Below are 24,638 nucleotides of genomic sequence, written 5' to 3' on the forward strand. Positions count from 1 at the left end.
ACACGATGTCGTGTGAGACTTGGCTAGCTGGAAAGTCGACGCCTGAATTAAGATGTCATCTAGATAAGGCGCCACTGCTATGCCCCGTGGTCGTAGAACCACCAGAAGGGACCCTAGCACCTTTGTGAAAATTCTGGGAGCTGTGGCCAACCCGAAGGGAAGGGCCACAAACTGGTAATGCCTGTTTAGAAAGGCGAATCTGAGAAATTGATGATGATTCTGTGAATAGGGATGTGTAGATACGCATCCTTTAAGTCCACAGAAGTCATATATTGACCCTCCTGGATCAGAGGTAGAATAGTCCGAATAGTCTCCATCTTGAATGATGGAACTTTGAGGAACTTGTTTAGAATTTTGGGATCCAAGATTGGTCTGAAAGTTCCCTCTTTTTTGGGAACCACACACAGGTTTGAGTAAAACCCTAGCCCCTGTTCCTCTTTTAGGACTGGGCGGATAACCCCCATGGTATGTAGGTCTTCTACAGAGTGTAAGAACGCCTCTCTCTTTGTCTGGTTTACAGACAATCGAGAAATGTGAAATCTCCCCCTTGGAAGGGAGTCTTTGAATTCCAGAAGATATCCCTGGGACACAATTTCTAAAGCCCAGGGATCGTGAACATCTCTTGCCCAAGCTTGAGCGAAGAGAGAGAGAGAGTCTGCCCCCTACTAGATCCGGTCCCGGATCGGGGGCTACCCCTTCATGCTGTCTTAGAGACAGCTGCAGGCTTCTTGGCCTGTTTACCCTTGTTCCAAGCTTGGTTAGGTCTCCAGACTGACTTGGATTGGGCAAAATTCCCCTCTTCCTTTGCAGCAGAGGAAGCTGAAGCGGGACCACTCTTAAAGTTCCGAAAGGAACGAAAATTATTTTGTTTGGTCCTCATCTTATTTGATCTATCCTGAGGAAGGGCATGACCTTTCCCTCCAGTGATGTCTGAAATAATCTCTTTTAGTTCAAGCCCGAATAAAGTCTTTCCTTTGAAAGGGATGTTCAAAAGTTTAGATTTAGATGACACATCAGCAGACCAGGACTTAAACCATAACGCCCTGCGTGCTAAAATGGCAAAACCTGAATTCTTTGCCGCTAATTTAGCCAGTTGAAATGCGGCATCTGTAATAAAGGAATTAGCCAACATAAGGGCCTTAATTCTGTCCATTATCTCCTCTAATGTTGTCTCCATCTGAAGAGCCTCTTCTAGAGCCTCAAACCAGAAAGCAGATGCAGTAGTTACAGGAACAATGCACGCAATAGGTTGGAGAGAAAAACCCTGATGAACAAAAATTTTCTTCAGGAGACCCTCTAATTTTTTTATCCATAGGATCTTTGAAAGCACAACTGTCTTCGATAGGTATAGTTGTACTCTTAGACAGAGTAGAAATAGCTCCCTCCACCTTAGGAACTGTCTGCCACGAGTCCCGCATGGTGTCAGATATGGGAAACAACAAACAGGAGGGGGAGTGAACGGAATACCAGGTCTATCCCACTCCTTAGTAATAATACTCACAATCCTCTTAGGGACTGGAAAAACATCAGTGTAAACAGGAACCTCTAAGTATTTATCCATTTTACACAATTTCTCTGGAACCACTATAGGGTCACAATCATCTAGAGTCGCTAATACCTCCCTGAGCAATAAGCGGAGGTGTTCAAGCTTAAATTTAAAGGCCATCATATCAGAATCTGTCTGAGGAAGCGTCTTTCCTGAATCAGCAATTTCTCCCTCAGAAAACAAATCCCTCACCCCTACTTCAGAGCATAGTGAGGGCATATCAGATACGGCTACTAAAGCGTCATACGGCTAAGCATTTTTCCTAAACCCAGAGCTGTCCCGCTTTCCTTGTAGACCAGGCAGTTTAGATAAAACATCTGTGAGGGTTGTATTCATAACTGTGGCCATGTCTTGTAAAGTAAAAGAATTTGACGCACTAGAGGTACTTGGCGTCACTTGTGCAGGCGTTACCGATTGTGACACTTGGGGAGAGCTAGATTGCGAACCCTCATTTACTTCTGACTGAGAATAATCTATTGCTCTATTTTTAAGTGCTAATATATGTTCTTTATAGTTTATAGACATATCCGTACAATTGGGACACATTCTAAGAGGGGGTTGCACAATGGCTTCCAAACATATTGAACAAGGATTTTCCTTGGTGTCAGACATGTTAAACAGGCTAGTAATGTAACAAGCAAGCTTTGAAAACACTGTAATCAAAGTAAATAACACTTAGAATTAAAATGGTACTGTGCCTTTAAGAGAAAAAAAGCTGCACAAATTCTGCAAAACAGTGTACAAAAGCAGTAAACTTAACAAAAATGTTACAGTAGCATCATAAAGCCTTAGTAACTTTGCACAGCTATGCAAATAAACAATTAACTCCTTAATGGCAAAACCGGATCGAAAAAACGTCAAAACCGGTAAAAAGGACTTTCAGCACCTTGCCACAGCTCTGCTGTGGCTCCTACCTGCCCTTCAGAACAATTTGTGGGGAAAAAAACTTCTTTTACAGCCCTCAAACACAGTAGGAACCTCTGGAGAAGCAGTTAGATGTCTCTGAGGAAAAGAAACTGCGCAACTGAGGCGCGAAAATAGGCCCCTTCCACCTCACTCGATGTTTTGAGGCCTATCAGAAAAACACCAGAGTGTCTCTTAATTAACCATGTGGGTTAAAAAACCCAAAAACAAGCCACAATGACCCCTTTAGTCCCTTCAAAAAACGTTATAATTGCATCATTTACTGAATAAACAAAAACGTTTCTTTCCTAACAGTGTCACCAGTAACTAATGAGCCCTTCATGAAAGCTGAAAATCCTATCCAAGTGTCTGAATACAGCTTACCCTTCCCTCATGGGAATATTGCCAGCCTTTTCTAGAATTAACACAGTCTGTCTAGAAAATATAGACTGAACATACCTCATATGCAGCTTAGCATGCAAACCGTTCCCCCAACTGAAGTTTTCCTGTACTCTTCAGCCCTTGTGAGAACAGCAGTGGATCTTAGTTACAAAGTGCTAAGATCATCATCCTCCTTGCAGAAATCTTCATCCCTTTTCTGCCAGAGAGTAAATAGTACAAACAGGTACCATTTAAAATAACAAACTAACATTTTTGTCACCACACTCGCTCTGCCCTTCCTAGTACTTAGAGTAGGCAAAGAGAATGACTGGGGGGTGGAGCTAAGGGAGGAGCTATATAGACAGCTCTGCTGTGGGTGCTCTCTTTGCCACTTCCTGTAGGGAAGGAGAATATCCCACAAGTAAGGATGAATCTGTGGACTCGATACATCTTACAATTGAAATCACTTTAGAAATTGCATCTGGTACCAAAAAAACTGCCACAGGCTTAAATAAAAATTCCAGTTGATTGATTGACTGTCGGAGGAAGAGGATTCATGGACACCCAGAGTCAGTAAAACCTTTCATAAAAGAGATTGTAAGTGTTCAAATTTAAATAGAAAAGAGGAAGACTCTGAATCCTGTTCCAAGGAGGAATCCTGATCCTCAGATAAAATCTCTCCATCTGAAAAAGAACCCCACATCAGAAGTATCTGACACACTAGGAGGCTATAATACTTTTTCTTTATTAAGAGGTCCAGTAGAAGGGTCTGTTACAGCCAAAACCTTACTCTCTGGCAGCAGACGCTTTGTGCTTTCTTGAAGGGGGCATAACCCCCAACACCTCTTCAATAGTAGAACGAAGATAATCTTTGACATCAGGTGAAAAATCTACCTTGCAAGGGGGTAAGGAATGAAAAATTTGCTTAGAGTTGGCAATACTGTCCACACAACCATTACCATTATTAAGATGGCAAAAAATCCACAGATCTCCCCTCTTAAAAGTCAGAATCAACAGTAGGAGAGGGGACAGTTCTAGCCTGCTCAATAATTAAGATACAAGGATTCAGAGACAGAAGTAATAAAGCAAATAAACACACACAATAGTATATTAAACACAATGACAGTAAAAGACTTGTATAAACAACATGTAGATATACTGTAAATAAGGACACAAGCACTATAAGACCATATGAAAAATATGTATTCACTATATGTTAACAATGTGGGAAAAAGTACAAAGGTTGATGTATGCCTCCCAAAATGTACCCCCTTTACGCAACGTAGAAGACACACTAAGCGAACACAAAAAAATAAAGGCTGTAATAATGCCCCAACAACCTCTTGATAGTTGAGTACTTTAACCCCCTGTTGCAGAACCGCAATGGAGCACTACCACAGCATGCTATTGTAACAGCGCTAAAATATCACCTTATGTCATAAATAGAAAACCATTGCTGTGTTAAGTCCCGCAGTAAATACAAGTAAAAAAATAAAATAAAAATTATGACCATGACTAGCTTTCTTGAATGCAGACTAATGCCCAGATTTGCTTCTACATATAAATACAGAAAATAGTTAATGGAGTTTGGCTATTGAAAATCAATTGCAGTAAAAAGGATATTATTTTGTTTAAAAATGTTTAGACTTGGCTGATGGTGGTTTTACAGCCAGCAACAGTTCAGTAGGGGCATGTGATGATGCACTTTTATAATTGGTTAAACTGTTATTTGTGGTCACGTGTCTTCTGTTCCAACCATTGCTTACATTTAAGTCCAACACATTGCCGGTTTCTGCAAAGCTACCATTGTTAATTTAAATAAAGCTGTGTTTTTGTGTATTATACCTGGACATCAGATCTGGATACATACAAAATATATATATATTATATATATATATATATATATATATATAGAGCCAAGATGAGCACTCTCACTTCAAAACTTCTGCAGCCAGGGTGCTAGTGGATAATAAGTATATATGGCAAGAAACTTCTGAGGAAGGGGATACTCTATCTCCGAAACGTCACATTAAATTTTGATACTTTGAAAAAGTCCAGTGAGTGCAAGTTTCTTGCCATATATATATATATATATATATATATATATATATATATATATATATATATATATATATATATATTTAATCCAGTATTATATAGATAAAGAATGATGGTAGAGCTATATGAGATACCATTAGATAAAGTAGGGGATTTCAGCACTCAAAGATATATAAAACCCATTTAATCCAATTCCTTAGAAATGTACGGCTGTAGGGTAGCACAGAGCCCAAAAAATGAACTACACATGCACAGATTCAAACACATGCAACTAGTTTATTGCAAGAAGCTGCCAGCACAGAAAATAAACAGCTAAAATGCTTTTCATCTCAAAATGCACCACTGCAGTGGATTTTATAAAACACATACCAAGCAAAATGATATATTATCACACATATATTTGAACTAAATGCTGCAAAATAGACTGGTTTAGAACATGTGATCTGCAGATATTTTACTATTGGCATGCAACAACAACTCTTGTATCAACTCCTCTATGATAGTAAAAGAACAAAGTCCTTAATAAAGACCATATAAGTCCTTTGATGGAGGAAATCTGATGTTATACTTTAGTAGCAATTTGTATCACTTTGTAATCCAGCTGAAATAAACCTTTTGACAAACAAATGTTCGTTAATTAGGGTTAACCGAGGTGAAAACGTCCTCTATTGTTAACTAGAACTTGGCAATATTATAACTTGATAGCAGATAGAACATCTTATATTGATGAAAAGCAGAAACAATATAGCAGGCCTGTGTTTAAGAACTGCAGCAAACATCCGGGAAAACAAAGTCACAGTATCATTGACGAACGGACCGGGACATGAGCCTCTGACATCCTTGTCTCACCTTTCACAACCGCGTCTCCCTGCTCACTGGGGACACAGATTAACCGGTGTATGTTTTGCTTCTGTGTGTAAACCGTATCCAGGCGGTTTATTTGAACCACTCAATTACCGCAAGATCCAGGCTTGCTTCTTTGGTTTGGTTTTTTGAAATTCCCGGGCAGGCTTAAGCGAGCTGCTTCATTCACAGGTGCAGTAATAGCTGTTATTGAGAAAGTCGACGCGCGTTTCGCCCCATAATGCTGAGCGAAACAGGGGCCTCGTCAGGACTGTCCATCTCTTCCTAATTACGGCCTTTATTGCAGTTCCAATGAACTGGGAGGTAGCAGTTCAGCCAATCCAATTCGCTATTTGCACACACCCTCTTTCATTTTAAAGCTAAACATTCCTGTTTGTAGGTTCAATGATTATCTGTATTTTGAATTAGTACAAAAAGGCTTGCATTGAAAAGATGGAATACTTTCTATGCTTAGCAACTCCTATACAACAAACAACAATTTCGCATGTGAGAAAACCCTATGCACGTTGCAGCCCAATTAAACATTATTTCCTTACTTACTATGTCTAGATGAATGAGCTTTACATAAATCCTATATTAACTAAAATTCTATAAATTTTGGAATGACTTACTAAATAGCTAAAAATAATTCTATGAAGGTAAGTTATGACATAGACGATCCACAACTTAAAAGCAAGCTGAATGAAAAAAATGAATATCATAGTTAATGATCTATTTATAAAGATCTATTTAGAAGTTATTCAACTTATCATTTATTTGATTTTTTTCTCTCACATTGCAGCTGGAAAAGAGAGAATTTTTTAATTCTAACTACAAATCTCTATTTAAGAAAAGATGCATATTCTATCCTTTCATTTAGGCCTGACGGTGACACCGTATTCAGCATAAAGGTCCATCTTGCTTCCTTTTTTAACAAACAGTTATCCTCATCTCCACCTCTTCCATTTGTTATTCCTCTGTCGATACCTATAAATTTTAAAGAAACAGTACTACTATTATGAACTTCCTTAAAGTGACGAGCCACACTTGTATCTCTCCCGTAGAGGATGTCATCCCTGTGCTCCTGTACCCTGTCCTTGAACAAACGTTTTGTTTTACCTACATAGAACAGGGGACAGGAGCACCCCAAGAGATAAACAACCCCCACTGAGTTACAGTTTGAAAAACATCTAATGGTATAATTTTTACCTGTATTAGCGGAAAATGTTTTACTTTTTGGCAAATAGGGACAATAGACACAATGCCCACAAGGAAAGCTTCCTTTCACTTGTTTTTTAGTTAACCAGTTTGTATCTGGTTCAGACCGAGTAAACCTGCTTCTGACTAATTTATCTTTAAGAATGTTGAAAAAAAGATTGTGCCAAGAGGTCTACGATTATTCTTAGACCCAGGCTTTAATGCAAGAGAGGAAGAAGGGGGCTTGGAGTTTCTGGATGAATGGAATGAGAAATTATCAACATGTGCCTTAAGTATGATTGAAATGCTTATAAAAAGGAATGACAAAAGATTGGAAAAATTGAAAGATGATGTTGAGAAAGCTTTGGAGGTGGTAAATAAATTTGACAATGATCCCAACTTTGGCAAATTGAATGAGGAAATGAAAACACATATCTCAAAATTGCAAGCAGATATTAAGTTGAGGAAATGTAGAAAATTGCACAGAGATCAAGAGGATTATGTTAATAAAAAGGTTTATGTTTATAAGTTTGATAGAGGATCATATGACTCAGGTACTGATATGTCAGATATTGAAACTGATTCAGAAAGGGCGTCAAAAAACGATGGAACACCAGGGTCTCAGAGTTCAGATCCAAGAGGAGAAGAAGGAGGGGGGGTAGGAGAAAGAGGTGGAGGGAACAGAAATTTGAACCTTGTAGAGCGGAGATATCCCCAACGACAGCAGAGAGGGAGAGGAGAAAATTTGAGACAAGGGTACAGGAGCAGAGGGAGACCACGCAGACGACCCTATCAGGGTTACTAGTTCCAAATATAACTACAGATGAATTGCAGATAATTAATCTTTCTTCGTTTAGTTTGAATTTGACTCACATTGAAATATTAAAGAAAGGTTTATCCTTTTGTCCCACAAACAAATTAAACAAATTTGATCTAATTAAAGACCTTCACTTGTTTGCCAGAAAAATAGTGCTACATTATACAATGTTTCAGCGCACTGAGCAACAAAAAGATGAAGAGACTTTAAAAATTCTAACATCTTTCTTGACAGAAAATGAAGAGAGTGAATCCACTACCAGATTGAATTCTGTTTTTAGAACCAATTTGAAACTGAAATCGACTTTTATGCCCTCTATAGCACAGGTTCCAGCTGTGTCACTGTTTGTAAAAGCTGTAGAAAAACAAATTCATAAATTACCAGAAGACTGGATATGGGCAGATAATCTAACAGCTAAACAGAGACAAGCCTTAAAAGAGCTGAATTCTGCAAAAGGGGTAATTTTTAAGCCAGCCGACAAGGGCGGAAATTTGGTTCTTTTAGACGAGTCTTTCTATCTAAACGAAGTTAAAAGACAGTTATCAGACAAACTGCAATATGAGAAACTCCCTAGAAATCCTATTAACCAAATGAAATCAAAATTAAGTAGAATTTTACAAGAAGCCAAAATGGAAGGTCTCATCTCTCCAGATGAGTTCAAATTTATGAATCCAGTGTGTCCAGTTATGCCAACATTTTATATTATCCCTAAAATTCATAAAAATATGACACACCCCCCAGGGCGACCCATTGTGTCTGGGATTGGTGGCATTAGTGAACACATTGGACAATATGTTGATTTCTTTCTGAGACCCTTCCTTCTGTCTCTTCCCTCATATGTGAAAGACACTCCAGACCTTTTGAGGAAGTTAGACGACCTCACTGTTTCCCCTGACACTATCCTAGTCTCTTTAGACGTAGAAAGTCTTTATTCATCTATACCACATGAGAAAGGAATTAGTGCCTGTAGACTTTTTCTAGAAAGTAGGGGTTCAGACAGTAACATGCATACAGCCTTAGTCATTAAACTTCTTCATTTCATTCTTGAAAACAATGTTTTTCAGTTTGATGGCTCAGTATATAGGCAGGTCAGGGGGACAGCTATGGGTGCAGTATGCGCGCCAACTTATGCGTGTCTCCATTTGGGAGCATGGGAGTTAGATGTCTTTGATCAATATAGTGAGACGTTTGACTCCCATGTGTCCCTATGGATTAGATTTGTGGATGACATCTTTATCCTTTGGGATGGCCCCCTGACCTGCCTACATGATTTTGTTTCTGAGTTAAATAAAAATGATCGTAACATTTTTTTAACTTATTCCTATAGCAATAAGGAATTACCCTTCTTAGACATCTGTATTAAAAAAGAAGGAAGTCGTATCTCAACTGAAAATTATCGTAAAGACACGGCAACAAACAATCTGTTGGAAGCCTCAAGTGGGCATCCAGAGCCCTTGAAAAAAGGCATCCCATATGGCCAACTCTTGAGATTAAAAAGAAATTGTTCTTCTAATACTAAATTTAATTATCATGCAGAAAAAATGTGTAAACGTTTCATTGAAAGAGGTTATTCTCACAACCTAGTCAAAAAAACCTTAAATAAAGTAAGTAAATTGAACCGTCAAGATCTCCTATATAACCAAAAAGAGACAAAAACTGAGAATAACATCAGATTCATTACTACGTTTAATTGCCAATGGCAAAGCATAAGAAATATTTTATCCCAAAATTGGCATTTTTTAACCTTAGATGACAAGATAGCTGATAAGGTAGGAAGTAGACCCCTATTGACCGCAAAAAAATCTCCTAATCTTAAAGATAAATTAGTCAGAAGCAGGTTTACTCGGTCTGAACCAGATACAAACTGGTTAACTAAAAAACAAGTGAAAGGAAGCTTTCCTTGTGGGCATTGTGTCTATTGTCCCTATTTGCCAAAAAGTAAAACATTTTCCGCTAATACAGGTAAAAATTATACCATTAGATGTTTTTCAAACTGTAACTCAGTGGGGGTTGTTTATCTCTTGGGGTGCTCCTGTCCCCTGTTCTATGTAGGTAAAACAAAACGTTTGTTCAAGGACAGGGTACAGGAGCACAGGGATGACATCCTCTACGGGAGAGATACAAGTGTGGCTCGTCACTTTAAGGAAGTTCATAATAGTAGTACTGTTTCTTTAAAATTTATAGGTATCGACAGAGGAATAACAAATGGAAGAGGTGGAGATGAGGATAACTGTTTGTTAAAAAAGGAAGCAAGATGGACCTTTATGCTGAATACGGTGTCACCGTCAGGCCTAAATGAAAGGATAGAATATGCATCTTTTCTTAAATAGAGATTTGTAGTTAGAATTCAAAAATTCTCTCTTTTCCAGCTGCAATGTGAGAGAAAAAATCAAATAAATGATAAGTTGAATAACTTCTAAATAGATCTTTATAAATAGATCATTAACTATGATATTCATTTTTTTCATTCAGCTTGCTTTTAAGTTGTGGATCGTCTATGTCATAACTTACCTTCATAGAATTATTTTTAGCTATTTAGTAAGTCATTCCAAAATTTAGAGAATTTTAGTTAATATAGGATTTATGTAAAGCTCATTCATCTAGACATAGTAAGTAAGGAAATAATGTTTAATTGGGCTGCAACGTGCATAGGGTTTTCTCACATGCGAAATTGTTGTTTGTTGTATAGGAGTTGCTAAGCATAGAAAGTATTCCATCTTTTCAATGCAAGCCTTTTTGTACTAATTCAAAATACAGATAATCATTGAACCTACAAACAGGAATGTTTAGCTTTAAAATGAAAGAGGGTGTGTGCAAATAGCGAATTGGATTGGCTGAACTGCTACCTCCCAGTTCATTGGAACTGCAATAAAGGCCGTAATTAGGAAGAGATGGACAGTCCTGACGAGGCCCCTGTTTCGCTCAGCATTATGGGGCGAAACGTGCGTCGACTTTCTCAATAACAGCTATTACTGCACCTGTGAATGAAGCAGCTGGCTTAAGCCTGCCCGGGAATTTCAAAAAACCAAACCAAAGAAGCAAGCCTGGATCTTGCGGTAATTGAGTGGTTCAAATAAACCGCCTGGATACGGTTTACACACAGAAGCAAAACATACACCGGTTAATCTGTGTCCCCAGTGAGCAGGGAGACGCGGTTGTGAAAGGTGAGACAAGGATGTCAGAGGCTCATGTCCCGGTCCGTTCGTCAATGATACTGTGACTTTGTTTTCCCGGATGTTTGCTGCAGTTCTTAAACACAGGCCTGCTATATTGTTTCTGCTTTTCATCAATATAAGATGTTCTATCTGCTATCAAGTTATAATATTGCCAAGTTCTAGTTAACAATAGAGGACGTTTTCACCTCGGTTAACCCTAATTAATGAACATTTGTTTGTCAAAAGGTTTATTTCAGCTGGATTACAAAGTGATACAAATTGCTACTAAAGTATAATATCAGATTTCCTCCATCAAAGGACTTATATGGTCTTTATTAAGGACTTTGTTCTTTTACTATCATAGAGGAGTTGATACAAGAGTTGTTGTTGCATGCCAATAGTAAAATATCTGCAGATCACATGTTCTAAACCAGTCTATTTTGCAGCATTTAGTTCAAATATATGTGTGATAATATATCATTTTGCTTGGTATGTGTTTTATAAAATCCACTGCAGTGGTGCATTTTGAGATGAAAAGCATTTTAGCTGTTTATTTTCTGTGCTGGCAGCTTCTTGCAATAAACTAGTTGCATGTGTTTGAATCTGTGCATGTGTAGTTCATTTTTTGGGCTCTGTGCTACCCTACAGCCGTACATTTCTAAGGAATTGGATTAAATGGGTTTTATATATCTTTGAGTGCTGAAATCCCCTACTTTATCTAATGGTATCTCATATAGCTCTACCATCATTCTTTATCTATATAATACTGGATTAAATTTAAATTTTAGGGGCCTGCACCACGTCTGATTTTAGCTGACCCTAAGTCATTCGAGATATATATACATATAAATAACCGGAATAAAATTCCTGTGTCTTTGTATTAAGACAGGTTCTGGGTCTCTTTGTTTTTCTTCCACACCTTTGTAAAATTTATATATATATATATATATATATATATATATATATATATATATATATATATATATATATATTAGCTTAAAAACATGCCACATTTAACTTTTAAAATATATAGGCCTCTTCCTATTTTTATAAATAAAAGGCATTAAAAAATAAATTCCAGTAACCATGGGAACATCAGCATGTAGTGTTCTAAAAGAGAAAGCAGTTTGAACCCCGACTCCCAAAATAATACTAAAAAAATGTGTTCATATCTCCTACCAACATTAAGTGAACATGTGACCAAACTTTGGCAAACTTTCATTAGTATAGTTTGAACAAACAGAAGTAAAATCATTTTGTGAAACCATAGAACACCAAGCGCAAAGCAATGTATTACCTCCCGTATGTATTCTTCCTGTTCCTCTTTCAGGGTAAGTTCAATGAAGATCTGCTGCAGCTTCTCATTACAATAGTTGATGATGAACTGCTCAAAACTGTTTTCCTGGAAATGATAGAAAGTGTCAGATCACAAAACTTTGCTACCAAAATACAAACTACAAGAAACAAGTAACAGAAGCAAGACATTACAGTGGCCCTCTGTATTGCAACTAAACATCAGTCCTTTAGCAAAGCTAACTCTTCATGGGTACAAGCATCAGGAATTATTTAAATAGTAAGAGGTTGTATGGCAACATATAACTGAGTTTACATACTGAACTGCAATGCCTTCATTTAGCAATGTGATATTCATTATTTTCATAATGCAGGGTATTAAAATCTTGCACTTTTTTTGGTTTAGCCGTTAAAAGACAAGATCTTGTCTACAGAAACAACCTAAAACCCTATTACGTCTCAAAGAAGGCGGATTATAGTATTTAATCAATTGATGAAATAAAGATTTCAACTAAATTGTACATTATTTAAATCTGGGATCTTCGTTTATTTTTATTTAAAAAGAATAAATGATGTGTGTTCATTATTGGCTGCATCCCAAGATAAAATATATGACGACATTTATGGATGAATGAAATCCCTGTTAACTGAGCCATGAAAAATGTAGAGCAGCTAATACATATAATGGTATACATATTACAGGCTTTAGTAAGTTTAACTTATGTAACTAAATGCTTTCATACATATTATCTGCCTCACGTACAGTACCTAAAAGTATGATTACTGCCCATTGAGGCCTCTAAGGGTGCTTGTGTTGTTTTGCAATGAATGTAATGGATGTATTACACACACACACACATATATATATATATATATATATTCATACACACACACACATCTCTCTCTCTCTCCATATATATATATATATATATATATATATATATATATATATATATATATATATATATATATATATATATACATACACACATCTCTCTCTCTCTCTCTCTCTCTCTCTCTCTCTCTCTCTCTCTCTATATATATATATATATATATATATATATACACACATCTCTCTATCTCTCTCTCTCTCTCTATATATATATATATATATATATATATATATATATATATATATATATATATATATATAGCAAGAGTGAGTCACAGGGCGCAAGCAAGAGTGAGTCACAGGACGCAAGCAAGAGTGAGTCACAGGGCGCAAGCAAGAGTGAGTCACAGGGCGCAAGCAAGAGTGAGTCACAGGGCTCAAGCAAGAGTGAGTCACAGGGCGCAAGCAAGAGTGAGTCACAGGGCGCAAGCAAGAGTGAGTCACAGGGCGCAAGCAAGAGTGAGTCACAGGGCGCAAGCAAGAGTGAGTCACAGGGCGCAAGCAAGAGTGAGTCACAGGGCGCAAGCAAGAGTGAGTCACAGGGCGCAAGCAAGAGTGAGTCACAGGGCGCAAGCAAGAGTGAGTCACAGGGCGCAATCATGCAAGAGAGTGTGAGTCACAGGGCGTAGGCGTGCAAGAGAGTGTGATTCACAGGGCGCAAGCATGCAAGAGTGTGATTCACAGGGCACAAGCATGCAAGAGAGTGTGATTCACAGGGCGCAAGCATGCAAGAGAGTGTGATTCACAGGGCGCAAGCATGCAAGAGAGTGTGAGTCACAGGGTGCAAGTATGCAAGAGAATGTGATTCACAGGGTGCAAGTATGCAAGAGAATGTGATTCACAGGGCGCAAGTATGCAGAGAGTGTAAGTCACATGGTGCAAGCATGCAAGACAGTGTGAGTCACAGGGCGCAAGCATGCAGAGAGTGTAAGTCGCATGGCGCAAGCATGCAGAGAGAGTGAGTCACAGGGAGAGGCAGCTCTAGAGAGATTGTCCTGCATAGGGTTTCTCATAGTGTGTTATCCAAAACTCTATTTGGGGAAAATCAGATAATTCAGGCAAGTTCTAAAAATGTGCAAGGTTGGCATAGCAACATATTGCCTGTTCCTTGTCTACGTATGTATGATTACAAATGAGCACTGCTAACATTGATGTTAAATCTATTGCACTCTGCACTAACTAAAGATCACAATTTATTATTGCCAGATGCATGGAGAAATACATTCTAGAATAGTAGCTCTACGGCAGACACATCATCACGTTATCGCACTGGAATGGAATAAGCCACTGCAAAACACCATGTATAAAAACAGACAAGCGGCCTGGAAAACGTCCACAACAAACTTAACAGATTATATATTACATAGGAGTATACAAAGAAAACTCAGCACTTAAACAGGTCTCAGCCTACGCACTACATCAAAGTCCAGATTTCACTAAAACCTGCTGAAGTGGGTTTAGTTTGCACAAACATACACTCTGTAACACACATGATACTTACTGAATTCTGGAATAAAAAGCAAGAAACCACAGAAAAAGTCAATTCAGTGTAGCGTTATTGGTTTAAGACAGCAAATTCTATCCCATTAAAACAATCAAAACAGTAACAACAGGCAAATTGTATTTAAGGTGCCATGCAGTATCTAGAAAATGAAATATCAGATTGTTTTCCTCTGCTTAAAAAAAAGAATCTATTTTTTGTTTTCAGGCTTGGGTAAGCTTGTCCATATCAACCAGCACAAATGTAGCTTCAGCTTTTCACAAACATGCTTTGCTTGTTGGTTTTAACATCACATTTAAACAGCTTAAAGTGCCATAAACATTTTGAGTTATATGCATATTATAAAAGGGTTAACTGAGGTAAAACAGTGTGTGAAAAAAAGGGTAAAAAAAAGCTTTTAAGTATTTTAATAAAATGTCCAAAAATCTTGCTCCACCTCTCTTATCAGTGTCTTACTCCAAATCCTGAGGTATCATGTAACAAAGTGAGCACAACGATAATAACTTATGCAAGTAAGGGGGGTTGAGGAGGGACATCAGATACGGCTATTGTTTGTTGCCAAGAGGCTTGCTTGTTTCCATGGGGATAATGTCACATGCTTTGTGACCGCTTCAGCATTATACTATGCACTGCTTTAGTCAGGTGTCATGTGACCCCTACCATGCATGTGTACGAGTGCATTCTGCCATATCTATAGCATGGATAGCACCTTCCATATATTGAAATGCCCAGGGGGAGCTTGCTGCAAACAAAACTATGCCTGAATTAAAGGGGTTAAAAAAGAAACCGTTTTGCAGGTAAACTTTGGCTGCATTATATAATTTAGAAACTTATGTTACTTAAAGGATTACTTTCTGTTATAATTTTTAAGCTAAACAACTAACATATTAAAGTTAATAAACATTAATTAAAACCTACTGACCTATATTTTCTCCAAAACGAAGTTTCATAACGTTCTAAAAGTTATATCTTTTATTAGCTGATGATGTCACGTTATCCTGCCCACTATTTTCAGCACTGCGTGTTCAAAATACTTAAACCAATAACTGTGTTTAAAGCGCCATTTTGAAACCTAGGTATTGTAAACGGATTGGTACAGAGCAAAGGATACCCACGGAGTGGGTTTGGAAAACAATTAAATTTGCAGACAAGATTTCTGATATACGGTAGAGATATGTTAATGAAATGCTATTGATAAAAAGCGTATTTGGGGTAGTTAGTTAGTAACAGGCATAGAAAATATTTACTTACAGTGGCCCTTTAACACTGTTTTAAGTCCCTTTAATAATTGTTTTGCAGGAAAAACATCAACAGTTTAATAACTGCTCTCCTATAAACATATGATTATGTCCTTCAAATATAGTATTTTCTACTGACCACAAATGATAAACTTTAAACATGGTCTTCAAATGACATGAAATTCAAAATGAAACCGTTCTGCAATGTTTAGAGATCTTCCAATTTACTCCTATTATCAAATAAACGTATTTCTCTTGGAATCCTTTGTTGTAAAGCATACTTAGGTAGGACTAGGAGTAGCAATGTAGAAACGGTTTTGCAATGTTTAGAGATCTTCCAATTTACTCCTATTATCAAATAAACGTATTTCTTCGTTTGAAAAGCATACTTAGGTAGGACTAGGAGTAACAATGTACTTACTGGGAGATAACTGGCAAATGGTGGCTACACAATAATATTCCTCTTCTGATTGGTTCATTGATGCTCCGAAGCTACCTTTAACCTCTTTGCTGGGGTTAAAACCGTTATATGCAAGAAGCAGTGCATTAAGAAAATTATCGAACAGTGATGTATTTTTGCTCTTTTACGAATATTTAGAATTATATCAAACATGTATTTTTATTGTTTATACGCCCATCCTGTGGAATTGTACAGTAACAGTTAATACTTTGTTCCTGAAACCTTAATTACAGTATCATTGGTTTAAAAATATATTAATTGGCTCAAATTTAACTCTGCAGCAGAATTTTCTGGTACGTTTGTGAATAGTTCACTCTATAGAAAAAACAAAACAAAACAAACCTGCTTATTGTAACGTTACAGGGTTCACACACTAAAAAATAAAAAAATCATAGGAGAACGACGACGATGCAAAAGGCAAATACAAGAGATACTACCCAGGACCGTATTATTAGCATTAGCCAACTAGTTAATTAACTGTAAGCTGATTTCTAATATAAATGCCACTGGATAGTTGTTACTTATCTGTGCTTCCCAGGATCTCATAATCAGCCCAAAAGAGAAGCATGCCGATTTTTTTAAAGGGATACAAAACTCAAATGTTTTATTTGTTCTATTGGCATCTTTATTTGAAAAGCAGTAATGTAAGCTTAGGAGCCGGCCCATTTTTTGTTCAGCACTTGGGTAGCGCTTGCTGATTGGTGGCTACATTTAGCCACCAATCAGCAAGCGCTATCCAGGTTCTGAACCAAAAATGGGCCGGCTACTAAGCTTACATTTCATCCTTTTCAAATAAAGATGCCTACAGAACAAAGAAAAATTGATAACAGGAGTAAATTCCTATTCTCAGGCTAATCTTTGCTTTGATTACATTATTTGGTCAAACATGTATTTACTGTGCAATATCCCTTTAAATGTTTTTTTACATATTTTGAGGGATCAGAAAATATGAAGAAATTGCAAACTTAGAATTAAAGGGACACGAAGCCCAAAATGCAGAGCATATATTTGTAAACAACTTGCCAATGTACTTTGATGATCAATTTTGCTTTATTATTTATGTATCATTTCTTGCTGGAGCAGCAATGCACTACTGGGAGCAAGCTGGACACATTGTAAGTCAATGGCAAGAGGCATATCTGTCCAAACACCAACCAACAGCTAGCTCCCAGCTCCTAAACCTAGCTAGGTATACTTTTCAACAACGGAAACCAAGAAAACTAAGAAAATTAGATAAAATAAGTAAATTGGAAAGTTGTTTAAAATTATATGCTGTATCCAAATTATGAAAGAAAAATATTGGGTTTCATGCCCCTTTAATATTTCTAGAATTAACTATTTTGGAGAGAACAAAAGAAAACCATAAAAACAGAATTTATGTTTACCTGATAAATTACTTTCTCCAACGGTGTGTCCGGTCCACGGCGTCATCCTTACTTGTGGGATATTCTCTTCCCCAACAGGAAATGGCAAAGAGCCCAGCAAAGCTGGTCACATGATCCCTCCTAGGCTCCGCCTTCCCCAGTCATTCGACCGACGTAAAGGAGGAAAATTTGCATAGGAGAAATCATATGATACCGTGGTGACTGTAGTTAAAGAAAATAAATTATCAGACCTGATTAAAAAACCAGGGCGGGCCGTGGACCGGACACACCGTTGGAGAAAGTAATTTATCAGGTAAACATAAATTCTGTTTTCTCCAACATAGGTGTGTCCGGTCCACGGCGTCATCCTTACTTGTGGGAACCAATACCAAAGCTTTAGGACACGGATGAAGGGAGGGAGCAAATCAGGTCACCTAGATGGAAGGCACCACGGCTTGCAAAACCTTTCTCCCAAAAATAGCCTCAGAAGAAGCAAAAGTATCAAATTTGTAAAATTTAGTAAAAGTGTGCAGTGAAGACCAAGTCGCTGCCTTACATATCTGATCAACAGAAGCCTCGTTCTTGAAGGCCCATGTGGAAGCCACAGCCCTAGTGGAATGAGCTGTGATTCTTTCAGGAGGCTGCCGTCCTAGCAGTCTCGTAAGCCAATCTGATGATGCTTTTAAGCCAAAAGGAGAGAGAGGTAGAAGTTGCTTTTTGACCTCTCCTTTTACCAGAATAAACAACAAACAAGGAAGATGTTTGTCTAAAATCCTTTGTAGCATCTAAATAGAATTTTAAAGCACGAACTACATCCAAATTGTGCAACAAACGTTCCTTCTTTGAAACTGGATTCGGACACAAAGAAGGCACGACTATCTCCTGGTTAATGTTTTTGTTAGAAACAACTTTCGGAAGAAAACCAGGTTTAGTACGCAAAACCACCTTATCTGCATGGAACACCAGATAAGGAGGAGAACACTGCAGAGCAGATAATTCTGAAACTCTTCTAGCAGAAGAAATTGCAACCAAAAACAAAACTTTCCAAGATAATAACTTAATATCAACGGAATGTAAGGGTTCAAACGGAACCCCCTGAAGAACTGAAAGAACTAAATTGAGACTCCAAGGAGGAGTCAAAGGTTTGTAAACAGGCTTGATTCTAACCAGAGCCTGAACAAAGGCTTGAACATCTGGCACAGCTGCCAGCTTTTTGTGAAGTAACACAGATAAGGCAGAAATCTGTCCCTTCAAAGAACTTGCAGATAATCCTTTCTCCAAACCTTCTTGAAGAAAGGATAGAATCTTAGGAATTTTTATCTTGTCCCAAGGGAATCCTTTAGATTCACACCAACAGATATATTTTTTCCATATTTTGTGGTAGATTTTTCTAGTTACAGGCTTTCTGGCCTGAACAAGAGTATCAATGACAGAATCTGAGAACCCTCGCTTTGATAAGATCAAGCGTTCAATCTCCAGGCAGTCAGTTGGAGTGAGACCAGATTCGGATGTTCGAACGGACCTTGAACAAGAAGGTCCCGTCTCAAAGGTAGCTTCCATGGTGGAGCCGATGACATATTCACCAGGTCTGCATACCAAGTCCTGCGTGGCCACGCAGGAGCTATCAAGATCACCGATGCCCTCTCCTGATTGATCCTGGCTACCAGCCTGGGGATGAGAGGAAACGGCGGGAATACATAAGCTAGTTTGAAGGTCCAAGGTGCTACTAGTGCATCTACTAGAGTCGCCTTGGGATCCCTGGATCTGGACCCTGTAGCAAGGAACCTTGAAGTTCTGACGAGAGGCCATCAGATCCATGTCTGGAATGCCCCACAACTGAGTAATTTGGGCAAAGATTTCCGGATGGAGTTCCCACTCCCCCGGATGAAATGTCTGACGACTCAGAAAATCCGCTTCCCAATTTTCCACTCCTGGGATGTGGATTGCAGACAAGTGGCAGGAGTGAGTCTCCGCCCATTGAATGATTTTGGTCACTTCTTCCATCGCCAGGGAACTCCTTGTTCCCCCCTGATGGTTGATGTACGCAACAGTCGTCATGTTGTCTGATTGAAACCGTATGAATTTGGCCTTTGCTAGCTGAGGCCAAGCCTTGAGAGCATTGAATATCGCTCTCAGTTCCAGAATATTTATCGGGAGAAGAGATTCTTCCCGAGACCAAAGACCCTGAGCTTTCAGGGGTCCCCAGACCGCGCCCCAGCCCACCAGACTGGCGTCGGTCGTGACAATGACCCACTCTGGTCTGCGGAAGCTCATCCCCTGTGACAGGTTGTCCAGGGACAGCCACCAACGGAGTGAATCTCTGGTCCTCTGATCTACTTGTATCGTCGGAGACAAGTCTGTATAATCCCCATTCCACTGACTGAGCATGCACAGTTGTAATGGTCTTAGATGAATTCGCGCAAAAGGAACTATGTCCATTGCCGCTACCATCAAACCTATTACTTCCATGCACTGCGCTATGGAAGGAAGAGGAACAGAATGAAGTACTTGACAAGAGTTTAGAAGTTTTGATTTTCTGGCCTTTGTCAGAAAAATCCTCATTTCTACGGAGTCTATTATTGTTCCCAAGAAGGGAACCCTTGTTGACGGAGATAGAGAACTTTTTTCTACGTTCACTTTCCACCCGTGAGATCTGAGAAAGGCCAGGACAATGTCCGTGTGAGCCTTTGCTTGTGGAAGGGACGACGCTTGAATCAGAATGTCGTCCAAGTAAGGTACTACTGCAATGCCCCTTGGTCTTAGCACCGCTAGAAGGGACCCTAGTACCTTTGTGAAAATTCTTGGAGCAGTGGCTAATCCGAACGGAAGTGCCACAAACTGGTAATGCTTGTCCAGGAATGCGAACCTTAGGAACCGATGATGTTCCTTGTGGATAGGAATATGTAGATACGCATCCTTTAAATCCACCGTGGTCATGAATTGACCTTCCTGGATGGAAGGAAGAATTGTTCGAATGGTTTCCATTTTGAACGATGGAACCTTGAGAAACTTGTTTAGGATCTTGAGATCTAAGATTGGTCTGAATGTTCCCTCTTTTTTGGGAACTACGAACAGATTGGAGTAGAACCCCATCCCTTGTTCTCCTAATGGAACAGGATGAATCACTCCCATTTTTAACAGGTCTTCTACACAATGTAAGAATGCCTGTTTTTTTATGTGGTCTGAAGACAATTGAGACCTGTGGAACCTCCCCCTTGGGGGAAGCCCCTTGAATTCCAGAAGATAACCTTGGGAGACTATTTCTAGCGCCCAAGGATCCAGAACATCTCTTGCCCAAGCCTGAGCGAAGAGAGAGAGTCTGCCCCCCACCAGATCCGGTCCCGGATCGGGGGCCAACATCTCATGCTGTCTTGGTAGCAGTGGCAGGTTTCTTGGCCTGCTTTCCTTTGTTCCAGCCTTGCATTGGCCTCCAGGCTGGTTTGGCTTGAGAAGTATTACCCTCTTGCTTAGAGGACGTAGCACTTGGGGCTGGTCCGTTTCTGCGAAAGGGACGAAAATTAGGTTTATTTTTGGCCTTGAAAGACCTATCCTGAGGAAGGGCGTGGCCCTTGCCCCCAGTGATATCAGAAATAATCTCTTTCAAGTCAGGGCCAAACAGCGTTTTCCCCTTGAAAGGAATGTTAAGCAATTTGTTCTTGGAAGACGCATCCGCTGACCAAGATTTTAGCCAAAGCGCTCTGCGCGCCACAATAGCAAACCCAGAATTTTTCACCGCTAATCTAGCCAATTGCAAAGTGGCGTCTAGGGTGAAAGAGTTAGCCAATTTGAGAGCATGAATTCTGTCCAAAATCTCCTCATAAGAAGAATCTTTATTGAGCGCCTTTTCTAGTTCATCGAACCAGAAACACGCTGCTGTAGTGACAGGAACAATGCATGAAATTGGTTGTAGAAGGTAACCTTGCTGAACAAACATCTTTTTAAGCAAACCCTCTAATTTTTTATCCATAGGATCTTTGAAAGCACAACTATCTTCTATGGGTATAGTGGTGCGTTTGTTTAGAGTAGAAACCGCCCCCTCGACCTTGGGGACTGTCTGCCATAAGTCCTTTCTGGGGTCGACCATAGGAAACAATTTCTTAAATATAGGGGGAGGGACGAAAGGTATGCCGGGCCTTTCCCATTCTTTATTTACAATGTCCGCCACCCGCTTGGGTATAGGAAAAGCTTCGGGGGGCCCCGGGACCTCTAGGAACTTGTCCATTTTACATAATTTCTCTGGAATGACCAAATTCTCACAATCATCCAGAGTAGATAACACCTCCTTAAGCAGGGCGCGGAGATGTTCCAATTTAAATTTAAATGTAATCACATCAGGTTCAGCTTGTTGAGAAATTTTCCCTGAATCTGAAATTTCTCCCTCAGACAAAACCTCCCTGGCCCCCTCAGACTGGTGTAGGGGCACTTTAGAACCAATATCATCAGCGTCCTCATGCTCTTCAGTATTTTCTAAAACAGAGCAGTCGCGCTTTCGCTGATAAGTGGGCATTTTGGCTAAAATGTTTTTGATAGAATTATCCATTACAGCCGTTAATTGTTGCATAGTAAGGAGTATTGGCGCACTAGATGTACTAGGGGCCTCCTGTGTGGGCAAGACTGGTGTAGACGAAGGAGGGGATGATGCAGTACCATGCTTACTCCCCTCACTTGAGGAATCATCTTGGGCATAATTTTCTCTAAATTTTGTGTCACATAAATCACATCTATTTAAATGAGAAGGAACCTTGGCTTCCCCACATACAGAACACAGTCTATCTGGTAGTTCAGACATGTTAAACAGGCATAAACTTGATAACAAAGTACAAAAAACGTTTTAAAATAAAACCGTTACTGTCACTTTAAATTTTAAACTGAACACACTTTATTACTGCAAATGTGAAAAAGTATGAAGGAATTGTTCAAAATTCACCAAAATTTCACCACAGTGTCTTAAAGCCTTAAAAGTATTGCACACCAAATTTGAAAGCTTTAACTCTTAAAATAACGGAACCGGAGCTGTTTTTATATTTAACCCCTTTACAGTCCCTGGTATCTGCTTTGCTGAGACCCAACCAAGCCCAAAGGGGAATACGATACCAAATGACGCCTTCAGAAAGTCTTTTCTGTGTATCAGAGCTCCTCACACATGCATCTGCATGTCATGCTTCCTAAAAACAAGTGCGCAATAGAGGCGCGAAAATGAGGCTCTGCCTATGATTAGGGAAAGCCCCTAGAGGATAAGGTGTCCAATACAGTGCCTGCCGGTTATTTTACATAATTCCCAAGAATAAAATAATTCCTCAAAGCTATGAAGTATAAAATATGTTTATATATCAATCGTTTTAGCCCAGAAAATGTCTACAGTCTTAAAAGCCCTTGTGAAGCCCTTTTTTTCTTATGTAATAAAAATGGCTTACCGGATCCCATAGGGAAAATGACAGCTTCCAGCATTACATCGTCTTGTTAGAAATGTGTCATACCTCAAGCAGCAAAAGTCTGCTCACTGTTTCCCCCAACTGAAGTTAATTCCTCTCAACAGTCCTGTGTGGAAACAGCCATCGATTTTAGTAACGGTTGCTAAAATCATTTTCCTCTTACAAACAGAAATCTTCATCACCTTTCTGTTTCAGAGTAAATAGTACATACCAGCACTATTTTAAAATAACAAACTCTTGATTGAATAATAAAAACTACAGTTAAACACCAAAAAACTCTAAGCCATCTCCGTGGAGATGTTGCCTGTACAACGGCAAAGAGAATGACTGGGGAAGGCGGAGCCTAGGAGGGATCATGTGACCAGCTTTGCTGGGCTCTTTGCCATTTCCTGTTGGGGAAGAGAATATCCCACAAGTAAGGATGACGCCGTGGACCGGACACACCTATGTTGGAGAAAACTGCACAGTTCTAGCTATAAGTACAAAAAAATAAATTACCCTGCAGTTTCTTTCAACATCAAATATAGTTTCTGGACAGCTACAATCTACCTCCTATGGATGAATTGTGAGACAGCTACCTCATGATAGAGAACACATAGCAATTGCTAAGACTGGCCCGCATTTGATCTGCCTACTCCTAACTGATGGTTAATGCAAGCCACAGTTTTGCAAGACTAATAAAACCAAGAACTATCCCCCAAAAAGTCTAAGATATTGTAGCTGTCCTTTTGAGTCATCCCAGACCTTATCCATCTGCACAATAATAAACGTGTCCCTTGATCTATGCTGTTTAACTTTACAAACAATAGTATGAAAGATTTAAAAAGAACTGGACTGACTGCAAATTTATATTAAAAAAAAATCATACAACTTTTGTAAGGAAGCAATAAGAAAAATGAGAAAACCAAATATCCAGGAACATTGTCTGCTCTAAGACACCTGCAGTAGCACGATAATGAAGTTTCAATATACTGCAAGAAGGCCCAAAGCAATGTACCCCATTAGCTCCTGAATACATCAGAAAAAAAAAAAAGGTGAAAATAATACTTTACATAATTTTTGCCTTTGACAACTTCCACAATATCAGCTCTGCGATAAAGTAGAGCAAACGAAAGACAAAACTAGATAGATGGTGAATGCATAAACTCCAAATGCAGATACATAATATGGAATCAAGAATTCATCAGAACTTAAATTTACACAAAGATCGTCATGAAGTACTTTTCACTTTCACATATCAAGTAAGAGTAGAAAAACATAAAAAAAGTGATTGATTATAAACAAACCAATAGGTTCTTCCTGTTTGGGATTTAGTTCAGGTCTTGACATCTCCCATGAGCCTCTGGTCCAATAATTTCACTCCTTGATATGGATTGTTTAGGTTAGTCTAACCTATATCCATATACAAAAAAAGGGTGTAGGGGCTTTAATTGCTCAGATCTCTAACTGGCTTCTAAGTTTTATATCCATCTGACAAGCCCTCATGAATGAAGAAGGACTTTTCACCTCCCTATGAAGAGCCTGTTTTTATGTTTAATAAAAAAACTATTAGTGTGTT

The 24,638-nt window shown here is 38.9% G+C and overlaps 1 protein-coding gene across 3 annotated transcripts in view; it reads right to left on the reverse strand.

Moving 5' to 3' along the window:
* The window catches only part of MYO1B (myosin IB), a 482,457-nt gene that overhangs the window by 77,696 nt on the left and 380,123 nt on the right, over window positions 1–24,638 (reverse strand). For all 3 annotated transcript variants that reach the window (XM_053698590.1, XM_053698592.1, XM_053698591.1), the window contains exon 14: window positions 12,198–12,302. In XM_053698590.1, the coding sequence (XP_053554565.1) occupies window positions 12,198–12,302 (105 nt within the window). The remainder of the gene's footprint in view (window positions 1–12,197; window positions 12,303–24,638) is intronic.

This window comes from Bombina bombina, chromosome 1 (genome assembly GCF_027579735.1).
Source record: "Bombina bombina isolate aBomBom1 chromosome 1, aBomBom1.pri, whole genome shotgun sequence".
NCBI lineage: Eukaryota > Metazoa > Chordata > Amphibia > Anura > Bombinatoridae > Bombina > Bombina bombina.